At 45.2% G+C, this 23,028-nt stretch overlaps 1 protein-coding gene across 3 annotated transcripts in view; it reads right to left on the reverse strand.

The window, feature by feature from the left end:
* Positions 1–23,028, reverse strand: part of SDHAF3 (succinate dehydrogenase complex assembly factor 3) — a 110,878-nt gene that overhangs the window by 18,758 nt on the left and 69,092 nt on the right. For 2 of the 3 annotated variants that reach the window (XM_063921350.1, XM_063921348.1), the window contains exon 3: positions 17,766–17,919. The exons of the other annotated variant lie outside the window; for it this stretch is intronic. In XM_063921350.1, the coding sequence (XP_063777420.1) occupies positions 17,766–17,919 (154 nt within the window). The remainder of the gene's footprint in view (positions 1–17,765; positions 17,920–23,028) is intronic. 3 annotated transcript variants of the gene reach the window in all.

Raw genomic sequence — 23,028 nt, forward strand, 5'->3', positions numbered from 1 at the left:
TGCAAGTTATGGGGGCCAGTTGTTCAGGTAGGGGGCGATCAACCTTGGTTCGGGTTGATTTAGTAAACCGACCAATCGGGTCGGCAAGGTATGTAATGTGTGAAAAATACGGTTCACACACAGAGGTTTTATGTGATGAATGGGAGAGAATGACGGTACATGACGGGGAGAAGTTCCCAAGAGTAGGCAGCTTTAGCCCAGAAGTGTTACTAATTCTAAGGAGAAGGATAGGTCTTATTAAACCAGCAAAGAGACGGATCAAACATTATGATTGTTTAAAATTATGGCAACAGGAAAGTGAAATGCAAAGAGAGTTAACTGACATATCTGACTCTCATCTTGGGAGGAGAGATATGGCAATGGAGAGGATTATGGTTGCGGAGAAAGGCACAATGTTGTACGATAAAAATGCACTTAGTAACTGTATTAAGAATGAAAGTGTAAAATGTAATAATGTTTATGAAAATGAAAGTGTAAAAATTACAAATGTTAACCCGTGCAAGTCGCACCCCATGTCAAACTTCCCTCAGGAATACAAACAAGAAAGTGAGCCCAGCACGATGTCGGCACCTCTTCCAGCAGCCATCACACAAGACATCCAGGTGGACGCGACCAAATCGGTAAAGGCAATAATCAAACCCCCTAACGGAGGGTCAGGTGAGGTCGTGTCCACAGGTACGTACAATGTTTTATATCACGCACAAACAAATGTACCCCATATTGTAAGACCAAAACAAGGTGATGTAATTGAGTTTAGTCCTGTCAGGGTGATCACAGTCCCCAATGGGAAGACTGACGATCAGGGAACCATTCCCGTCCAGGACAGTGCAATGCGCTGTCCCTGGTCCCTGACCGAATTGAGATCAATTATGTCTGAATTTCCTGATCCTAGGAAAAATCTAGTCGCATGTCAAAGGTTCATTAAAGAACTAGGAAACTCAACAGAACCCACCAACAAAGATTGGCGGACAGTGCTGAGGGCATGTTTTCCCTCCGGTGTTGACTCTGCGAAATTCATTACTGATTGTCAATTAGACACAGAAGTACCTCAAACGGAGGAACACAATCAGGAATGTATTAAGCAGATTAACCGACAGTTGGAAGTATATTTCCCTGCCGTTGTCAAGTGGAATTAAATTTTCTCCATAAGACAAAACGAAAGGGAAAGTATTTCAAATTATTTCAATCGAGCACTGCAAGTAATGGCTAGTAACACTGGGATCACAGACATCAAAACATGCGCACAGCATAGAGAAATAGCGGTTAAGGTATTAATGAATGGTTTAAAGGAGGTATTGAGAACAAGGGTACAGACCACCAACCCAAACTGGAGAAATATCTCGGTGGCCGCATTAAGAGAGGCCGCTATTGATCATGATCGAAATATCACCAGACACAGGGAGTCACAAAGTGACAAGTTAATGGCCGCAAGTATACAGGCCCTAACCACAAGACCACTCCAGCATAAGCCCCAAACCCCTGCGAGAAATTCAAATGTGGAAGTCTGTTACAATTGCCAGAGGGAAGGTCATTTTGCAAGAGATTGTAGATCAGGAAGTAGACAAAAGTCACATCAGCCCCCTAGACAACAACATAACCATGGTACCCAAGGAATCAGGGAAGTACAGGGAAAACGGTTGATGGTGATGAGCATCCGAGCGTTTGAGGAGGCATCAAATCAACCAAGACCTCAGGTCATTGACACTTGGAGGAAACCCAGGGTTTGTTATCTTTGTAAAAGAGAAGGGCATTATGCCAGCAACTGCAACAGCCCACATAAAGTCAGACCCCCTAGACATGAAAATGAGCAAAAGTTATGACACACCAAATTATAATCAGGGATCAGATAGGAAGAATTTTGGCCCACACCCATAATATGTAGTCAGGAAAGGTGATCATTAGGACTGATGGTAAGCCTGAGGTAACGGTTAATAAATTGGGAGGTCATTCCCTGAAGACACAGGAATGACCGGGTGAAACGTTGTAAATGTATCTGTGAAATGTTTCTTTTTCTCTCCCCATCTCTGACGACTATTGATAGGACTCAAACATTGCATATCTACTTGGTCTTTGCAGAAGTCTACCAAACCCCAGCATGACCTACCCACATCAATGTATCCTGGCCAGATACAGAGGGTGGAGTATGGAGGTGCTGGGGGGAGGGACTGCGCAAGGAAACCATTGGACATGTAGATATGACAGCCTGATGATCTGACAATGTTTTAAAATGTTTGAAAAATGTTTTTTTTGTTGTTGTTTATTGATGTGTTATGTTATATATATATATATATATATATATATATATGAATTGTTCTCTCTCTCTTTTGTTTTTTTTTGTGTTTTCTCTCTTCTCACTCATGTTTTCATGTTTTAAAGATGGTATGTCACACATCAGTTAGACAAATGGTAATGCAAGATTTTTGCTCCTTACAGAAAGATCGCTGGTTTGGAAGGAATATTGCATCACCGGAATGTTCGTTTGGAAGACTGAGAGACAGCACCTTTGAGATGACAGCAGAACAAGAAGAACAACAAGACTAGAGAACTAATTATCGTAACAAGTTTCTCTCCCCCTCAAACTGTTTTTCTGTACCCCCATTACAAATTTCTCCTTTTCTCCTCCTGTAAGATGGACTTGCCCCAAGAGACTGTGATACAGATTTAACTGTTGACCATGATGTTGACCAGAGCAGTCTGTTCCGGCGAGAGTACCAGTGAGGTCGAGAAAGGATCCAGAAAGGTTCTGATGACTGAGACGGAGGTGTAAATTTCCAATAGCAACACAACCACCAAGCAAAGGCGAGTACCGGAAACGATCTAACAGCCATGTTATTTGTAAACATTGTGAAGGATTGTTAGCTGAAAAGAGAACTGTATCTGTAGACTCTGTGACAGTGTAGTAGAGGATGGGTGCATCAAGAAATGTCAGTCCAGTTTTAACATTAACATGGACCGGCACCCATTGAGTGACTATCACTCCTTAGTGGGTAAAGTGTGAAATATGTCATACTCCGTCCCATATGTTCTCCCCGATGATGCATATTTCATATGCGGGAGGAAGGCGTATAAGTGGCTTGCCCCAAACTCTGAAGGATTGTGTTATATTGGAAAAGTACTGCCTGAGGTAATGACTGTATCACATGCCAAAATGAAAGACATACACCGTGTTGCCCAAGCTCCTTATACTCACACCCACTACGAGCACGTAGTTAAACGGCACCTGATAGAAAGAACAGAGCATCCGGCCTCTGACATGATCCATGAATCCACCGGGATTCAGTTTCTACTTGCGTTAGACATCACTCGCACCGCCAGAGGAGTGTTGAATTATAAATACATATCTGCGCTCGCAAATTTGTTAGACAATATCACAGAAATGTATGATGACACTTTTAGGTATACTGGAAGAGAGCTTCAGGCTTATAAAACAGAACTGGTTCAGCATAGAATGGTTCTCAATTATCTCACGGCAGTGACAGGTGGATATTGTGTCACACTGGCAACGCAGTACGGCGTGAAATGCTGCACATATATAACGAATAGTACCGAGGATCCGGTCGAGGTCATAGACCAAAAGATGGACGATATTCTCCAATTAAAGTGGGAATTTCGCAGGAGACACAATCTCACCCTTGCTGCTGTGGGTAATGAGCTGCCTGGTTGGGTGTCATGGTTGAACCCGCGAAATTGGTTCTCTGGTTTAGGAGAATGGGCTCAAGGAGTCATAATGGATGTAGGGAAGTTTCTCCTATGTATCTTAGGTGTTGTCATAACGATTGGCTTGATATTTAGATGCGGTCAGGCTGTAATGAAGTGCAAACGTAGTACCAGGGTAATGAGTCTAAGGAGTGAGGAAATTGTAATTCCAATGGATTTGATTTATGACCCAACGGTAGAGACAATGATGTGATGAAAATGCGATTATACGGTCCGTTTCTTTCACCTGTTTTTCCGTTTTCTCCAAGGTAAAAAGACCCACTTGGACGAGAAATTTGACGAGCCTGTATACAGACAACAGATGGATTAAAGAAGAAGTTTTGACAACCTTATACACAGATATTTGATGAACTATGCCATAGACCCCCAGTTTCCCTAGAAATTTTAAAATTACGCTAGCCCAACACTTTTTGTAAGTCTATGGACATTGACAAAGCTTTGCTCACACCTATTGGCAAAAGCCCAAAGAAGACTGCATTCAACAGACACCAGACAAGACTTCAACCGACTAATGTTCATTAACCTGACATAGAATACCACTGCATTTACCATAATTGTGTCTTATCTTCATCTCTACAACCTTCAGGTAATGACACACATAGTCGATAGGGAATACAGGCACAGATATCAGCAATCACATATTCCCCCATTCATGTATCATCAACTAAAATGTGCTTCCCCATTTTTGTTACAACCACAGCCGAAAAGAGCTCGGTAAAGTTTGACAGCCCATCCACAGACCCGTACCACGGGATAAGAAGGAATTCAAATGTATACTTCGCAATACCTCGAAGCTTGATTTAAAACATGTACGGCACGATGATACATGACCCCCCCAAACATGGATTCATACACACATGCTTCTGCTATCTCTCTAGGTCATACCCTTTTCCTACCTTCTCCTCTCCTCCCCTACCCAATCATGGAAATGTATTTACACTTGACATATATTTTTCTCGTTTTGAAATGTTTTAGGAAGTGGCAGTTATTGTTGACTGCCAAAGGGTGGACTGTCAAAGTCAGAAAAATATCACTATGCACACTGCCATATTTGCACCTCATGCGAGTGCCTGTTGCACGTTCATGAGCCCTGCCGTGCGTGCGCATACTCGCCGTTGCGGGCACCCGCAGGCGCACGGTGTGCGCATTTACGGTAAAGTTTATGTGCGTCTAGCGGGCGACTCGTTCACAACATATTTTAACCATATAATGTATTTTGTAGATCATGGTCCCTTTGATAGATTCTGAAAGTTTAGTTAATGTAGCATGTTCATGGACAGAGAGATCCCTCTTTGTCTGATACAAAGGGTCAGACAGGGATTATACAGTGGTGTTTAGTATCCATCGGAAGAGTATTTAATTAGCAATATTCCGGTGTTGGTTTGAAGCGGATTAGTCGCTCGTGCGAATAGTTATGGACATAAGAAGTTTATGTCCATTTACTATTATTTGCACTTACTTATCCATGCGGCGGGAAACCTAGTTTCCCACCCACCTGAGCAGTTGGAAGTAGACACAGCCCACCTGTATGAATCAACCTATGACCTTTTGTTATAGTGCGAAGACGAATTCCTGTGTCCAATGAACAATGAGATTGTAGGGACCATTGAATTGTATTGTGTGTGGGGCATAAATAGACAAGCCGATCTTATCCAGCTCTCACTCTTCAACGGTTCTCATTGCTGATAATCGGGAGCTGGATGTCCAGAGGCGCATGCGATCGTTCCTTTGTGCGTAAGTTTTCTCCGCAATCATATTGTCTTTCTTGTTATTCTGAGCCATATCTTCTCTCTCTCTCTTCTCTTTCTCTCTCGTTTCTCTTATATAGTTATTGTACTGATATTGTATTTCATGTGTAGTTATCTGGTTAGGTAGTCTATGTTATATTGGTAGTGTATGACTTGTATTGTATTATTCTTTTTGAACGTTCATTCATTTCCTTAAAAGGCGTTAGACCCTTAGACCGGTATTGTGTGTTCATTATATTGCAGTGGGTAATAGGAGCGTCTCTATCGCTCAAACAGCTTTAGTGTAAACCCGCTTACACAGTGTTGCATTCTCATCTTATCATTACACCAAGGTTTACTGCATAATACACTGTTTTATGGTATAGTTACAAAGGTTTAACATTGTGAGCGTCTGCGCCGCTGGTGATCTACTCGTGGTCCCGAGCGTCCGCTACGCTATAGCGAATCATTACGTTAGTCGGCAGCCAATAGCGGGCCTGCCTGTGATCTCTTGGCCGTGAGCGAACATAACGCTTGAGCGTCTCGACTACGGCTAAGCGATTGTTACGCAACGTGCGTACCCTTACGGTATTCCATACGTTAATAGCGTACAGTGTTCTTAGACCTCTTAAAGGGTTTTAAGTAAGATAAATATTTAGCTTTATCAACCCCAACCCAGGGCACCGCTGCAAGTAACCCAGGCAGCCCAGTGTGCCTAGGCACATAGTTTAAGAACCACTTGCATAGCTGTTTTCCTTGCTATTATCCCTTTTGGTCTCATGTATTAAGCTCTTGAATCTGTTATTGCATTTTATATTGTGCTTTTACATTGTGATTTTATTTATTTGAAATGTTATTTTTTATGCATACCAAGTTATCGGATAATAAATATATTTTATAGCACCTATTAGCAGTACATTATATATTCAGAGCAATTATATGCATTTTACGAATTACAACCGACGAACATCGGAGTATACAAATAAATGTCCAAAGTGCTTGTTTAACTAGCGAAAAGGTGGGTAATACTGTATAAGAACTCAAGGCCATTGGGACAAAAAATAAGAATTTACTCACCGGTAATTCTATTTCTCGTAGTCCGTAGTGGATGCTGGGAACTCAGCAAGGACCATGGGGAATAGACGGACGGGCTCAGCAGGAGACTGGGCACTCTAAAGAAAAGATTAGGTACTATCTGGTGAGCACTGGCTCCTCCCTTTATGCCCCTCCTCCAGACCTCAGTTAGGGAAACTGTGCCCGGAAGAGCTGACATTACAAGGAAAGGAAATTTGAATCCAGGGTAAGACTCATACCAGCCACACCTATCACACCGTACAACTTGTGATAACCTTACCCAGTTAACAGTATGAACAATAACTGAGCCTCACTCAACGGATGGCTCATAACAATAACCCTTAGTTAAACAATAACTATATACACGTATTGCAGAAAGTCCGCACTTGGGACGGGCGCCCAGCATCCACTAAGGACTACGAGAAATAGAATTACCGGTGAGTAAATTCTTATTTTCTCTGACGTCCTAGTGGATGCCGGGAACTACGCAAGGACCATGGGGATTATACCAAAGCTCCCAAACGGGCGGGAGAGTGCGGATGACTCTGCAGCACTGAATGAGCAAACACAAGGTCCTCCTCAGCCAGGGTATCAAACTTGTAGAACTTTGCAAATGTGTTTGAACCCGACCAAGTAGCTGCTCGGCAAAGTTGTAAAGCCGATCAGCCGATGCATCTGAAGATGCGATCCGGACCACTTGTCCAACAGATCCCACTGAAAGATCCTTGCATGGAACCTGCCGAAGGGAATGGCTTCGTATGAAGCCACCATCTTTCCCAGGACTCGCGTGCAGTGATGCACAGATACCTGTTTTGGTTTCAGGAGGTCCCTGACCAGAGATGCTAATTCCTGGGCCTTCTCCACCGGAAGAAACACCTTCTTCTGTTCTGTGTCCAGAATCATGCCCAGGAAAAGCAGACGCGTCGTAGGAATCAGCTACGACTTTGGAACATTCAGAATCCAGCCGTTCTGTAGTAACACTTCCTGAGAGAGTGTTACGCTGATCAACAACTGCTCCCTGGACCTCGCCTTTATGAGGAGATCGTCCAAGTACGGGATAATTATAACTCCCTTCTGCCGAAGGAGTATCATCATTTCGGCCATTACCTTGGTAAATATTCTCGGTGCCGTGGACAGGACAAACGGCAACGTCTGGAATTGGTAATGATAGTCCTGTACCACAAATCTGAGGTACTCCTGGTGAGGTGGGTAAATGGGGACATGCAAGTAAGCATCTTTGATGTCCAGCGACACCATAAAATCCCCCTCTTCCAGTCTTGCAATAACCGCTCTGAGCGATTCCATTTTGAACTTGAATTTCTTTATATAAGTGTTCAAGAACTTTAAATTCAGAGTGGGTCTCACCGAACCGTCCGGTTTCGGTACCACAAACATTGTGGAATAGTAACCCCTTCCCTGTTGAAGGAGGGGAACCCTGACAATCACTTGCTGGAGGTACAGCTTGTGAAGTGCCGCCAGCACTACCTCCCTTTCCATGGGGGAAGCTGGCAAGGCTGATTTGAGGTAACGGCGGGGGGGGAGTCGCTTCGAATTCCAGCTTGTATCCCTGAGAAACAATTTGTATAGCCCAGAGATCCACCTGTGAGCGAACCCACTGGCTGCTGAAGTTTCGGAGACGCGCCCCCACCGCACCTGGCTCCGCCTGTGGAGCCCCAACGTCATGCGGTGGACTTAGTGGAAGCAGCGGAGGACTTTTGTTTCTGGGAACTTGCTGCATGGTGCAGCTTCTTACCTCTACCCCTGCCTCTGGCAAGAAAGGATGCACCCCTGACCCTCTTGCCTTTTTGGGAACGAAAGGACTGCATTTGATAATACGGTGCTTTTTTCGTCTGTGAGGAAACCTGAGGCAAGAAAGTCGACTTTCCAGCTGTCGCTGTAGACACGAGGTCCGACAGACCGTCCCCAAACAATTCCTCACCCTTATAAGGCAAAACCTCCATGTGTTTTTTAGAATCAGCATCTCCTGTCCATTGCCGAGTCCATAAGACCCTCCTGGCAGAAATGGACATAGCATTAATTCTAGAGCCCAGCAGGCAAATGTCCCTCTGAGCATCTCGCATATATAAGACGACGTCTTTGATATGGCCCAGGGTTAGCAAAACAGTATCTCTGTCGAGGGAATCTATGTCGTCTAACAGAGTATCTGTCCACGCTGCTACAGCACTACACATCCAGGCTGAAGCAATAGCAGGTCTCAGTAGAGTACCAGAGTGTGTTTACACTGACTTCAGGATAGCTTCCTGCTTTCTATCCGCAGGCTCCTTTAGGGCGGCCGTATCCTGAGACGGCAGGGCAACCTTTTTAGATAAGCGTGTCAGCGCCTTGTCCACCCTAGGGGATGTTTCCCAACGTAACCTGTCCGTTGGCGGGAAAGGGTACGCCATCAGTAACCTCTTAGAAATCACAAATTTCTTATCAGGGGAACTCCACGCTTCTTCACACAATTCATTTAATTCATCAGATGGGGGAAAAGTCACTGGCTGCTTTTTCTCCCCAAACATATAAACCCTCTTGGTATTAACCGGGTTACTCTCAGAAATGTGTAATACATCTTTCATTGCAATAATCATGTATCGGATGGCCTTGGTCATTTTAGACTGTAAATGTGCCTCATCATCGTCGACACTGGAGTCGGACTCCGTGTCGGCATCTGTGTCAACCATCTGAGATAGAGGGCGTTTATGAGCCCCTGACGGCTTCTGAGTCGCCTGGGCAGGCGCGGGCTGAGACCCCGGCTGTCCCAAGGCTGCAGCGTCATCAAACCTTTTATGTAAGGAGTTTACATTGTCATTTAAGACCTTCCACATATCCATCCAATCAGGTGTCGGCCCCGACGGGGGCGATACCACACTTATCTGCCCTTGCTCCGCCTCCACGTAACCTTCCTCATCAAACATGTCGACACAGCCGTACCGACACACCGCACACACACAGGGAATGCTCAGACTGAGGACAGGACCCCACAAAGTCCTTTGGGGAGACAGAGAGAGAGTATGCCAGCACACACCACAGCGCTATATAACACAGGGATTTTCACTGCTAATAAGTGATTTACCCAATAGCTGCTTTTTTTGTATTGTTTTTGCGCCTAAATTTATGTGCCCCCTCTCTTTTTAACCCGTCTTGTACCTGGATACTGCAGGGGAGAGCCTGGGGAGCTGCTTCCAGCAGAGCTGTGAAGAGACAATGGCGCTGGTGTGCTGAGGAAGAAGGCCCCGCCCCCTCAGTGGCGGGCTTCTGTCCCGCTTTTCATGTAAAAAAATGGCGGGGTTTTTTACATATATACAGTGCTAGACTGTATATATGTATGTTTTATGCCAAAGGTACTTCAATTGCAGCCCAGGGCGCCCCCCCCCCCCCCCAGCACCCTACAGTGACCGGAGTGTGTAAGTGTGCTGGGAGCAATGGCGCACAGCTGCGGTGCTGTGCGCTACCTTAATGAAGACAGGAGTCTTCAGCCGCCGATTTCATCTCTTCAAGCTTCTGTTCTTCTGGCTCTGCAAGGGGGACGGCGGAACGGACGATCGAGGACAGGTGCCTGTGTTCGAACCCTCTGGAGCTAATGGTGTCCAGTAGCCTAAGAAGCACAAACTAGCTGCAAGCAGGAAGGTTTGCTTCTCTCCCACGTAGCAGTGAGTCTGTTGCCAGCAAAAGCTCACTGAAAATAAAAAACCTAATAAATACTTTCTTTACTAGTAAGCTAAGGAGAGCCCACTAGGAGCACCCAGCTCTGGCCGGGCACAGATTCTAACTGAGGTCTGGAGGAGGGGCATAGAGGGAGGAGCCAGTGCACACCAGATAGTACCTAATCTTTTCTTTAGAGTGCCCAGTCTCCTGCGGAGCCCGTCCGTCTATTCCCCATGGTCCTTGCGGAGTTCCCAGCATCCACTAGGACGTCAGAGAAATGAATCTACAATTTGACCTGCACCATGTTTGGAACCTTATCTCCTTACATATGAGGTATTTAAACATCTAACACTGTCCCTCAGAATACACCAAGAAATTGACAGACTCCAGAGGAGAAAAATATCTTCGTACACAATCCCTGTGCAAGAGGAAAAATCCTCACATCAACCTGTACCTACTAATCCTCACATCAACCTGTATTTACTAATCCTCACATCAACCTGTACCTACTAACCCTCACGTCAACCAGTACCTTCTAGCTCTCACGTCAACCTGTACCTACTAATCCTCACATCGACCTGTACCTACTAACCCTCACATCAACCTGCACCTACAAATCCTCACATCGACCAGCACCCACTAATCCTCACATCGACCTGTACCTACTAATCCTCACATCAACCTGCACCCACTAATCCTCACATCGACCTGTACCTAAAAATCCTCACATCAACCTGTACTTACTAATCCTCACGTCAACCTGTAGCTACTAATCCTCACGTCAACCTGCACCCACTAATCCTCACATCAACCTGCACCCACTAATCCTCACATCAACCTGCACCTACTAATCCTCACATCAACCTGCACCCACTAATCCTCACATCGACCTGTACCTACTAACCCTCACAACAACCTGCACCTACAAATCAAGAGGAATGCAAGAGGAAAAATCCTCACATCAACCTGTACCTACTAATCCTCACATCAACCTGTATTTACTAATCCTCACATCAACCTGTACCTACTAACCCTCACGTCAACCAGTACCTTCTAGCTCTCACGTCAACCTGTACCTACTAATCCTCACATCGACCTGTACCTACTAACCCTCACATCAACCTGCACCTACTAATCCTCACATCGACCAGCACCCACTAATCCTCACATCAACCTGCACCCACCAATCCTCACATCGACCTGTACCTACTAACCCTCACATCGACCTGTACCTACTAATCCTCACATCAACCTGCACCTACTAATCCTCACATCGACCTGTACCTACTAATCCTCACATCGACCAGTACCTTCTAGCTCTCACGTCAACCTGTACCTACTAATCCTCACATCGACCTGTACCTACTAACCCTCACATCAACCTGCACCTACTAATCCTCACATCGACCAGCACCCACTAATCCTCACATCAACCTGCACCCACTAATCCTCACATCGACCTGTACCTACTAACCCTCACATCGACCTGTACCCACTAATCCTCACATCAACCTGCACCCACTAATCCTCACATCAACCTGCACCTACTAATCCTCACATCGACCAGCACCCATTAATCCAAACATCAACCTGCACCTACTAATCCTCACATCAACCTGCACCCACTAATCCTCACATCGACCTGCACCTACTAACCCTCACATCGACCTGCACCCACTAATCCTCACATCAACCTGCACCTACTAACCCTCACATCAACCTGCACCTACTAATCCTCACATCGACCTGCACCCACTAATCCTCACATCAAACTGCACCCACTAATCCTCACATCAAACTGCACCCACTAATCCTCACATCGACCTGTACCTACTAACCCTCACATCAACCTGTACCTACTAACTCTCACATCAACCTGTACCTACTAATCCTCACATCAACCTGCACCTACTAATCCTCACATCAACCTGTACCTACTAACCCTCACATCAACCTGTACCTACTAATCCTCACATCAACCTGTACCTACTAATCATCACATCAACCTGCACCTACTAATCCTCACATCAACCTGCACCTACTAATCCTCACATCAACCTGCACCTACTAATCCTCACATCGACCTGTACCTACTAATCCTCACATCAACCTGTACCTACTAACCCTCACATCAACCTGCACCTACTAATCCTCACATCAACCTGCACCTACTAATCCTCACATCAACCTGCACCTACTAATCCTCACATCAACCTGCACCCACTAATCCTCACATCAACCTGCACCCACTAATCCTCACATCAACCTGCACCTACTAATCCTCACATCAACCTGCACCTACTAATCCTCACATCAACCTGCACCTACTAACCCTCACATCAACCTGCACCTACTAATCCTCACATCAACCTGCACCTACTAATCCTCACATCAACCTGCACCTACTAATCCTCACATCAACCTGTACCTACTAACCCTCACATCAACCTGTACCTACTAATCCTCACATCAACCTGCACCTACTAATCCTCACATCAACCTGCACCTACTAATCCTCACATCAACCTGTACCTACTAACCCTCACATCAACCTGCACCTACTAATCCTCACATCAACCTGCACCTACTAACCCTCACATCAACCTGCACCCACTAACCCTCACATCAACCTGTACCTACTAACCCTCACATCGACCTGTACCTACTAATCCTCACATCGACCTGCATCCACTAATCCTCACATCAACCTGCACCCACTAATCCTCACATCGACCTGTACCCACTAATCCTCACATCGACCTGTACCTACTGACCCTCACATCAACCTGCACCCACTAATCCTCACATCAACCTGCACCTACTAATCCTCACATCAACCTGCACCTACTAATCCTCACATCGACCTGCACCCACTAATCCTCACATCAACCTGCACCTACTAATCCTCACATCAACCTGCACCTACTAATCCTCACATCAACCTGCACCTACTAATCCTCACATCAACCTGCACCTACTAATCCTCACATCAACCTGCACCTACTAATCCTCACATCGACCTGTACCTACTAATCCTCACATCAACCTGTACCTACTAACCCTCACATCAACCTGCACCTACTAATCCTCACATCAACCTGCACCTACTAATCCTCACATCAACCTGTACCTACTAACCCTCACATCAACCTGCACCTACTAATCCTCACATCAACCTGCACCTACTAACCCTCACATCAACCTGCATCCACTAATCCTCACATCGACCTGTACCTACTAATCCTCACATCGACCTGTACCTACTAATCCTCACATCGACCTGCATCCACTAATCCTCACATCAACCTGCACCCACTAATCCTCACATCGACCTGTACCTACTGACCCTCACATCAACCTGCACCTACTAATCCTCACATCGACCTGCACCCACTAATCCTCACATCAACCTGCACCTACTAATCCTCACATCGACCTGCACCCACTAATCCTCACATCAACCTGCACCTACTAACCCTCACATCAACCTGTACCTACTAACCCTCATATCAACCTGTACCTACTAATCCTCACATCGACCTGCATCCACTAATCCTCACATCAACCTGCACCCACTAATCCTCACATCGACCTGCACCTACTAATCCTCACATCGACCTGCATCCACTAATCCTCACATCAACCTGCACCTACTAATCCTCACATCAACCTGCACCCACTAATCCTCACATCGACCTGTACCTACTGACCCTCACATCAACCTGCACCTACTAATCCTCACATCGACCTGTACCTACTAATCCTCACATCAACCTGCACCTACTAACCCTCACATCAACCTGCACCTACTAATCCTCACATCGACCTGTACCTACTAATCCTCACATCGACCTGTACCTACTAATCATCACATCAACCTGCACCTACTAATCCTCACATCAACCTGCACCTACTAATCCTCTCATCAACCTGCACCTACTAATCCTCACATCGACCTGTACCTACTAACCCTCATATCAACCTGTACCTACAAATCCTCACATCAACCTGTACCTACTAATCCTCACATCAACCTGCGCCTACAAATCCTCACATCAACCTGCACCTACTAATCCTCACATCAACCTGCACCTACTAATCCTCACAACGACCTGCACCCACTAATCCTCACATCAACCTGCACCCACTAATCCTCACATCGACCTGCACCTACTAATCCTCACATCGACCTGCATCCACTAATCCTCACATCAACCTGCACCCACTAATCCTCACATCAACCTGTACCTACTAATCATCACATCAACCTGCACCTACTAATCCTCACATCGACCTGTACCTACTAACCCTCATATCAACCTGCACCCACTAATCCTCACATCAACCTGTACCTACTAATCCTCACATCGACCTGCACCTACTAATCCTCACATCAACCTGCACCTACAAATCCTCACATCAACCTGTACCTACTAATCCTCACATCGACCTGCATCCACTAATCCTCACATCAACCTGCACCTACTAATCCTCACATCGACCTGTACCTACTAACCCTCATATCAACCTGCACCTACTAATCCTCACATCGACCTGCACCTACTAATCCTCACATCAACCTGTACCTACAAATCCTCACATCAACCTGTACCTACTAATCCTCACATCGACCTGCACCTACTAATCCTCACATCAACCTGCACCTACTAATCCTCACATCAACCTGCACCTACTAATCCTCACATCAACCTGCACCTACTAATCCTCACATCGACCTGCACCTACTAATCCTCACATCAACCTGTACCTACTAATCCTCACATCAACCTGTACCTACTAACCCTCACATCGACCTGTACCTACTAACCCTCACATCGACCTGTACCTACTAATCCTCACATCGACCTGCACCTACTAATCCTCACATCGACCTGCACCTACTAATCCTCACATCAACCTGTACCTACTAACTCACACATCGACCTGCACCCACTAATCCTCACATCAACCTGCACCTACTAATCCTCACATCAACCTGCACCTACTAATCCTCACATCAACCTGCACCTACTAATCCTCACATCAACCTGCACCTACTAATCCTCACATCAACCTGCACCTACTAATCCTCACATCAACCTGCACCTACTAATCCTCACATCAACCTGCACCTACTAATCCTCACATCAACCTGCACCTACTAATCCTCACATCAACCTGCACCTACTAATCCTCACATCAACCTGCACCCACTAATCCTCACATCGACCTGCACCTACTAATCCTCACATCAACCTGTACCTACTAATCCTCACATAAACCTGCACCTACTAATCCTCACATCAACCTGCACCTACTAACCCTCACATCGACCTGTACCTACTAACCCTCACATCAACCTGCACCTACTAATCCTCACATCAACCTGCACCTACTAATCCTCACATCAACCTGCACCCACTAATCCTCACATCGACCTGCACCTACTAATCCTCACATCGACCTGCATCCACTAATCCTCACATCAACCTGCACCCACTAATCCTCACATCAACCTGTACCTACTAATCATCACATCAACCTGCACCTACTAATCCTCACATCGACCTGTACCTACTAACCCTCATATCAACCTGCACCCACTAATCCTCACATCAACCTGTACCTACTAATCCTCACATCGACCTGCACCTACTAATCCTCACATCAACCTGTACCTACAAATCCTCACATCAACCTGTACCTACTAATCCTCACATCGACCTGCATCCACTAATCCTCACATCAACCTGCACCTACTAATCCTCACATCGACCTGTACCTACTAACCCTCACATCAACCTGCACCTACTAATCCTCACATCGACCTGCACCTACTAATCCTCACATCAACCTGTACCTACAAATCCTCACATCAACCTGTACCTACTAATCCTCACATCGACCTGCACCTACTAATCCTCACATCAACCTGTACCTACAAATCCTCACATCAACCTGTACCTACAAATCCTCACATCAACCTGTACCTACTAATCCTCACATCGACCTGCACCTACTAATCCTCACATCAACCTGCACCTACTAATCCTCACATCAACCTGCACCTACTAATCCTCACATCAACCTGCATCTACTAATCCTCACATCGACCTGCACCTACTAATCCTCACATCAACCTGTACCTACTAATCCTCACATCAACCTGTACCTACTAACCCTCACATAAACCTGCACCTACTAATCCTCACATCAACCTGCACCTACTAATCCTCACATCAACCTGCACCTACTAATCCTCACATCAACCTGCACCTACTAATCCTCACATCAACCTGCACCTACTAATCCTCACATCAACCTGCACCTACTAATCCTCACATCAACCTGCACCCACTAATCCTCACATCGACCTGCACCTACTAATCCTCACATCAACCTGTACCTACTAATCCTCACATAAACCTGCACCTACTAATCCTCACATCAACCTGTACCTACTAACCCTCACATCGACCTGTACCTACTAATCCTCACATCGACCTGTACCTACTAATCCTCACATCGACCTGTACCTACTAACCCTCACATCGACCTGTACCTACTAATCCTCACATCGACCTGCATCCACTAATCCTCACATCGACCTGTACCTACTAATCCTCACATCGACCTGTACCTACTAATCCTCACATCGACCTGCATCCACTAATCCTCACATCAACCTGCACCTACTAATCCTCACATCGACCTGTACCTACTGACCCTCACATCAACCTGCACCTACTAATCCTCACATCAACCTGCACCTACTAATCCTCACATCAACCTGCGCCTACTAATCCTCACATCAACCTGCACCTACTAATCCTCACATCAACCTGCACCTACTAATCCTCACATCAACCTGCGCCTACTAATCCTCACATCGACCTGCACCTACTAACCCTCACATCGACCTGCACCTACTAATCCTCACATCAACCTGTACCTACTAACCCTCATATCAACCTGCAACTACTAATCCTCACATCAACCTGTACCTACTAACTCTCAAGTCAACCCAACCTGTACCTACTAATCCTCACATCAACCTGTACCTACTAACTCTCAAGTCATCCCAACCTGCACCTACTAACCCTCACATCAACCTGTACCTACTAACTCTCAAGTCAACCCAACCTGTACCTACTAACCTCACATCAACCTGTAGCTACTTATTGTGTCTGCAACCACCGTAGGACACCGGTGCAATTTGTATCCAATGCCTAATACCACCCTAGAGGGGGTGAGAACATATATTCACATTATCTCATACCCTTCTACCACAGTGTACACTATTATAATTTATTATCTTTATTTCTCATATATCTATTCATATATTCCAGATACTTCAAAACAGATGAATAAGAAGTGTTGGAACCATCTACTTTTGTAATTTATGCAATCCTCAACGCATGTGCAGTCTATTAAAGATCACAAGATCCCTCAGCAGACAGATTTACATACAACTCTTAATATGGCGCTCAGAGAGTGGATAAGGGCAAAACAACTCAAAGGTTGTTAAATGTACCTGTAGCATCCACATAATATATCTGACAATAATTTAAAACGCTCCTTAGAAGATTGGCTGCTCACTGTGTGTGGAGGCTTGATGTGGTGTGGCTTGACTACTGTGATGATGGTGAACCATATCCAGGGGCCTGTATGGTTCATATAGAAGCATCTGGAATTTGGATGAATCACGGAGATAGAGGTATAGTGCAAATATGCCTTTTATGGGATAGTTGTTCTGTAAAGACAAGGAATTGCGGGGAGAGAGGTAAAGAGTAGAGTGATAAATTGGAGTCAAGACAGAATTAAGGTAGAAAGCTAGGTTAGAAAAAGAAATATAGGGTCTCCAGCCAATCAGCTCTCAACTGTCACCCCCCCAGAAAAAAACATATGACAGTTGGGAGCGGATTGTCTGGAGAACCATTTATCATACGAAACAAGTTACCATTCCTACAATTTTTCAAAGCTGCAGATGACTGGTATCATTGACCGAAGATTTCAAACTCCAATATTAATTAATTCTAAACAAGACGGATTTAGCATTAATGACTATTGCCACTAGAAATCCATCGGTCAAAGCTGCCGAATAGTAAATCTACCCCATAGTGTAGAAAATAAAAAATAATGATAAAAATAGAAGTAGCGATTGTGGAGAAGGTGAGGAGTATTAATATGGTTCCTGTACCACTAAACCTTCATTTCACTGATGTCTGCATTCAATTATTGTCTTTACCATTAATAAAGCGACGTACGTTTATGTCATATATTTCCAGTGTGAGACCATCAAAATATGTCTTTTAGTACAAACCCCCATTTTATGGTGTCACTCCAATTTTGGGGTCCAGCCATCACTACAATGAGACTATTACACGGATACAGGCTGAACCAGCCCAGAGCCACTATAAGGAACAAATACATATTTGCAGCAAATGGTAAACATGCAGAGATCCTGCTCCAGGTGACCAGGTGTCCACAGGTTCATAGAAAAATGAAAAGATGGACCAAAACAAGTCCTGTTTAGCTTTGGGTGTTTCGGTTAACTGAAGGGACTAACAGACCCCTAAACCTAACAAGAACTAGGATTGTATTAGTCACCGACACATCGGGTGATCTGGAGGACATCTAGAGCCATCACACTGTTAACTAGTATATATACATGGTCCAGTCACATTATTATGAACATCAGCTGATAGCTAGAGTGACCGCTGTGTGCAGCACGGACAGCAGCTAGACGGGCTGAACTGTCGTTTTTAGACACACGTTTGGTAGCCCCCAGGCTCATTGTGACGGAGAGCTGCTCCACTGTAGCACGTCAGTCGGCCCTCACGCACCCTCGTAGCCGACGTTCACCTCTCACATCAGTGGCACGTGGTGCTCCACAGTTTTCACATCAGTTATTCGCAATGGTGCCATTTGTCCAGTCACGTTACACTTTCACCACAGCAGCACGCGTACAGGTCACAAACTGCGCTGTATCAGAAATACCGCCACCCTTGCCTCGAAAGCCGATAATCATCCCTTTTTGCAACTCGGATAAATCGCCCTTTTTACCCATGACAGCAACGAGTGATATGTGTGCAGACGACCTATCACACACCAGCACACAACACGTGACGTACTTCATGGGCTACGCACTGCCGACGTCAAATGTGGGAGGTGGCCGTAATAATGTGACTTGAATGTGCACTATCGCAATATGTGTCTCCGTTTTTTAAATGTGATTCCAGAATTATTTTTGTAGGGATAAATCCTACCAACATTTTTCCGTACTCCCCAAAATCCCTGAATTGAATAGGAGGACAAATTATTCCATGTCCCGATCCACACAAACCATGCCCAAATTCATCTGCACCATGCCCTCATGCGTCCATAATAATTTTGGAGAAGACTCTGCCCTCCTCCCAGCAGACAATGTTGTCAGAGTCAGAGATGATGGTGTTTTATGTTCTGGATTAGCCCCGTGCACTCCCAGCAGCTCAAGAAACCACGGGCCCGTCTCGACCACCATTATAATGTGATGATGTATATAAAGTGAAGTATGACTCTGTAGCTTTAAAAAAGGATAAGGGGTAGCTATAAAAAAAATAAAAAAAAGATATCCTGGGACAAGGATACTTCTCCATCAACACAGTAGGCCTGATTTACTAATATTTCATTTATGTGCAAAATTTGCACTAAACCACAGCGACCAATGAGATGCTTGCTTTCATTGTCTAACTTGCAGTGTGGTTCAGTGCACTTAAATGCAATGTTAATAAGTGAACCATAATTTCACCTCTCCTCATAATTTCCCATTGGTTTTATAATGTACATCCTCCAGGCAACCCGGTCATTCTTCTTTTCTGTAAGGGTCACGTATGTAAGCTAGAGGTCAGCAATGCTTCTTCATTTGGCCAAGTGTTCCGTCTCATCCGTCAAGTGCGTCTCAAAGTGCACGCCTTTGCGGCTTGATTGATCGAAGGAAGGGTGGCCATATCATCATTTAGTGACGTCCGGATAGCTGCGACCTGATACTAATACTTCAATAAAATTTACGTTTACTTATCTGGCACTTTGGGATAAAAAACAAAAACCTTACAGATGACAGGTAATATACTGAGAGATTCAATTAGCGGACTGAGTATAATAACAAGAGAGGGGTCATATTAAATCAGAGCTTGGCTGTGAAGCAATGCGCGCTTCATAGGTGAAGGTCAAAACTTAGATGAGGAAAATCAATAGACGTAAAACGATCGTTCGGTTGACAATTAAAGCAATTAGTGGGGAACAGGATGGGAGTAGATTGCCAAGTGTGTACCAGGGGCATACTGTTACTCACAGATGTAATGAGGCCAACTCTAATGTGCTTAATAAAATGTATTTATCAATAAAGTGTTGCTTTTTCCCTGTTACTCATAAAACAAAACCTTCAAGCCGGCTATACAAATAATTGTTGGTGTCGGATTGTTTGTAATCAATGCTAATAGCATGCTGTGATTATTACACTGTACAGCCAAGATAGACAAACAATGGCTTTACAACTACTGTGAATGGAATGCTGGTACTTGTAGTTCCACTCCAGCAGCAGATGAAGTTATTTATGTTTCCATTCAGTGCTTTCGGTGTTTCAGTAATTGGGTGGCACAGGAGACACGAAGCTCACAGGGAACATTGATCTTGATGATCAAAAGGAAGGGGGCGGAGGGGGGGGGGGGGGGGAGTATAGAGAATCCTACCTATCCCCGTCCGTGCTCATTTTCATTCATTGCTTACAGCAGTGGTTTTCAAACTGTCTGCCGTGGCACCCTGGGGTGCCTCAGGACACTTGTAGGGGTGCCTTGGATTGGTGGTGCGGGACCAATTCATATTATCTTCGCACAATGTAATAGGCAAAACCAGTGCTGGTGGCTGCCAATCATAGAATATGTGGCCCTCACCACATAACTGAACCTAAGGGTGACATATAAACACAATTTACTTAATTTAATATCTCTCTCTAAATTTCTCAATAAGGGACTTTTGGCCTAGGGGTGCTTTGAAAAAAAAATCTCATACTCTAGGGTACTGTGATTTCAAAAAGTGTGGGAACCAATGGCTTACATTATACGCAGAGGCACAAACATTTAATTGCCCACACAATTTGCCCATCAGGTCAAAACGTCAGCCTGAATAGGACTGGTAAGATTCAATAAGTAAATGGTGCTGAGACCTTGGGGGTAAATTTACTAAGATGGGAATTCTATTTAAGATGGGATGTTGCCCATAGCAACCAATCCGATTCCAGGTATTATCTTCTAGAAGGTGCTAGATAAATGAAAAGTAAAATATGATCGGTTGCTATGGGCAACATCTCATCTTAAATAGAACTCCCATCTTAGTAAATTTACCCCCTTGTATTTAAAAGACGCAAAACAACATATTGATATTTTACTGGAAACATGACCCTTGCCCCAGACCAGCTGTGTAACTGCGCTTCGGAGAGCACTCTACCGGCCCCACCCCCTAAGTGCATGACGTGACACTGCCTGAAGCATCATGAGCACACCCCAAACAGATACACAGACCGCAGGGTGTCTGCCTGGGGCGTCCAAAGGACGTTCCAGGTGGCGCCGCAGCAGAGATACTGTGAAAACTGACGTATCTCCCGTTTAGGAGCCCACTGCACAAGCGCCTCAGTCACAAAACATGGTATGCGCATGTGCTGCACAATGTATATGAAATTGCAAGTACAGATGTGTCCTAATACACCCAGCCTCTATACGCCATGCAGCGCGAGACGCCTGGCAGGAGTGAGCCGTGCCAAGCGGTGTAGTGTAGTGGCCTTTTCGTTACATTTGCTTCTTATTGGCACAGCAGATGCAGCGAAACACCACTCAATCTGTACCAGACGCCGGGCTGCAACTCTAAAAATCCATACACATTAGACGATATCGCTCTATGAGCGACGTCGTCTAATGTTTCCCCTCCCGGGCCGGCCGGTCGGCGGCCGCCTGTATACACTGAGCGATATGACCGCTGTAACACTGTAAGGGTACAGGGTGCCGTATCCTGGGGTAAATGGCAGCACGCAGCAGCTGAGGAACCACACAAGTCCAGTTTCTGGTACAACTGGCCCCAGCCAGTTTTATTATACAGAAAATAAAACAAACACCAAAAGAAAATACCTTGCCTGTTCCTAACTATCACTAAACAAAAACACAGTAAACCATACTTGCCTACCTGACCCTCTCCATGAGAGAGAAAATGCTCTGTTCCTGGACTTTCCTGGTAATGTATGATTGCCATCACCTGTGGTGAAACACCTTTCTTATCAATTAACTAGCTCACCACAGGTGATGGCAATCATACATTACCAGGAAAGTCCAGGAACAGAGCATTATCTCCCTCATGGAGAGGGTCAGGTAGGCAAGTATGCAGTAAACACTGTATAGCTCACTTGTATCAGGAAGCGTGTTTCTCTCACAGAGATCCTGCAGTCTTCCCAGGCAGTCTGCCCACCTTAATCAAGCTAGAAGCCCTATAAGGCTCTTGCACAGCTGAAAGCCCTGATTAGCCCTCTGTGAGGCCAAAGATCCGAACTGGGCCCAATGTCTGGAACTCGCCTTATCTCTCTCTCAGGGCCCTTATCCAGCTTTTCCAGCAAACTGAAAAGGTTCTAACAAAACAAAAGCATTTTCCTAGAAGTTTTCATTTTCTAAAACATGTAAGACAAGAACCTGGGACAAACTTACCTGCCCTCAAACACTATACCAGTGTTCTTGTCACACATCTTGTTCTCATAACGCTCAGTGACGTCACGCCTCCGCCAGCCGTGCATGCAGGTCCCGGACGACAGTCCATATCCTGCATGCATGCACTGCCGACAGCG

This window comes from Pseudophryne corroboree, chromosome 5, assembly GCF_028390025.1.
Source record: "Pseudophryne corroboree isolate aPseCor3 chromosome 5, aPseCor3.hap2, whole genome shotgun sequence".
Classification (NCBI taxonomy): domain Eukaryota; kingdom Metazoa; phylum Chordata; class Amphibia; order Anura; family Myobatrachidae; genus Pseudophryne; species Pseudophryne corroboree.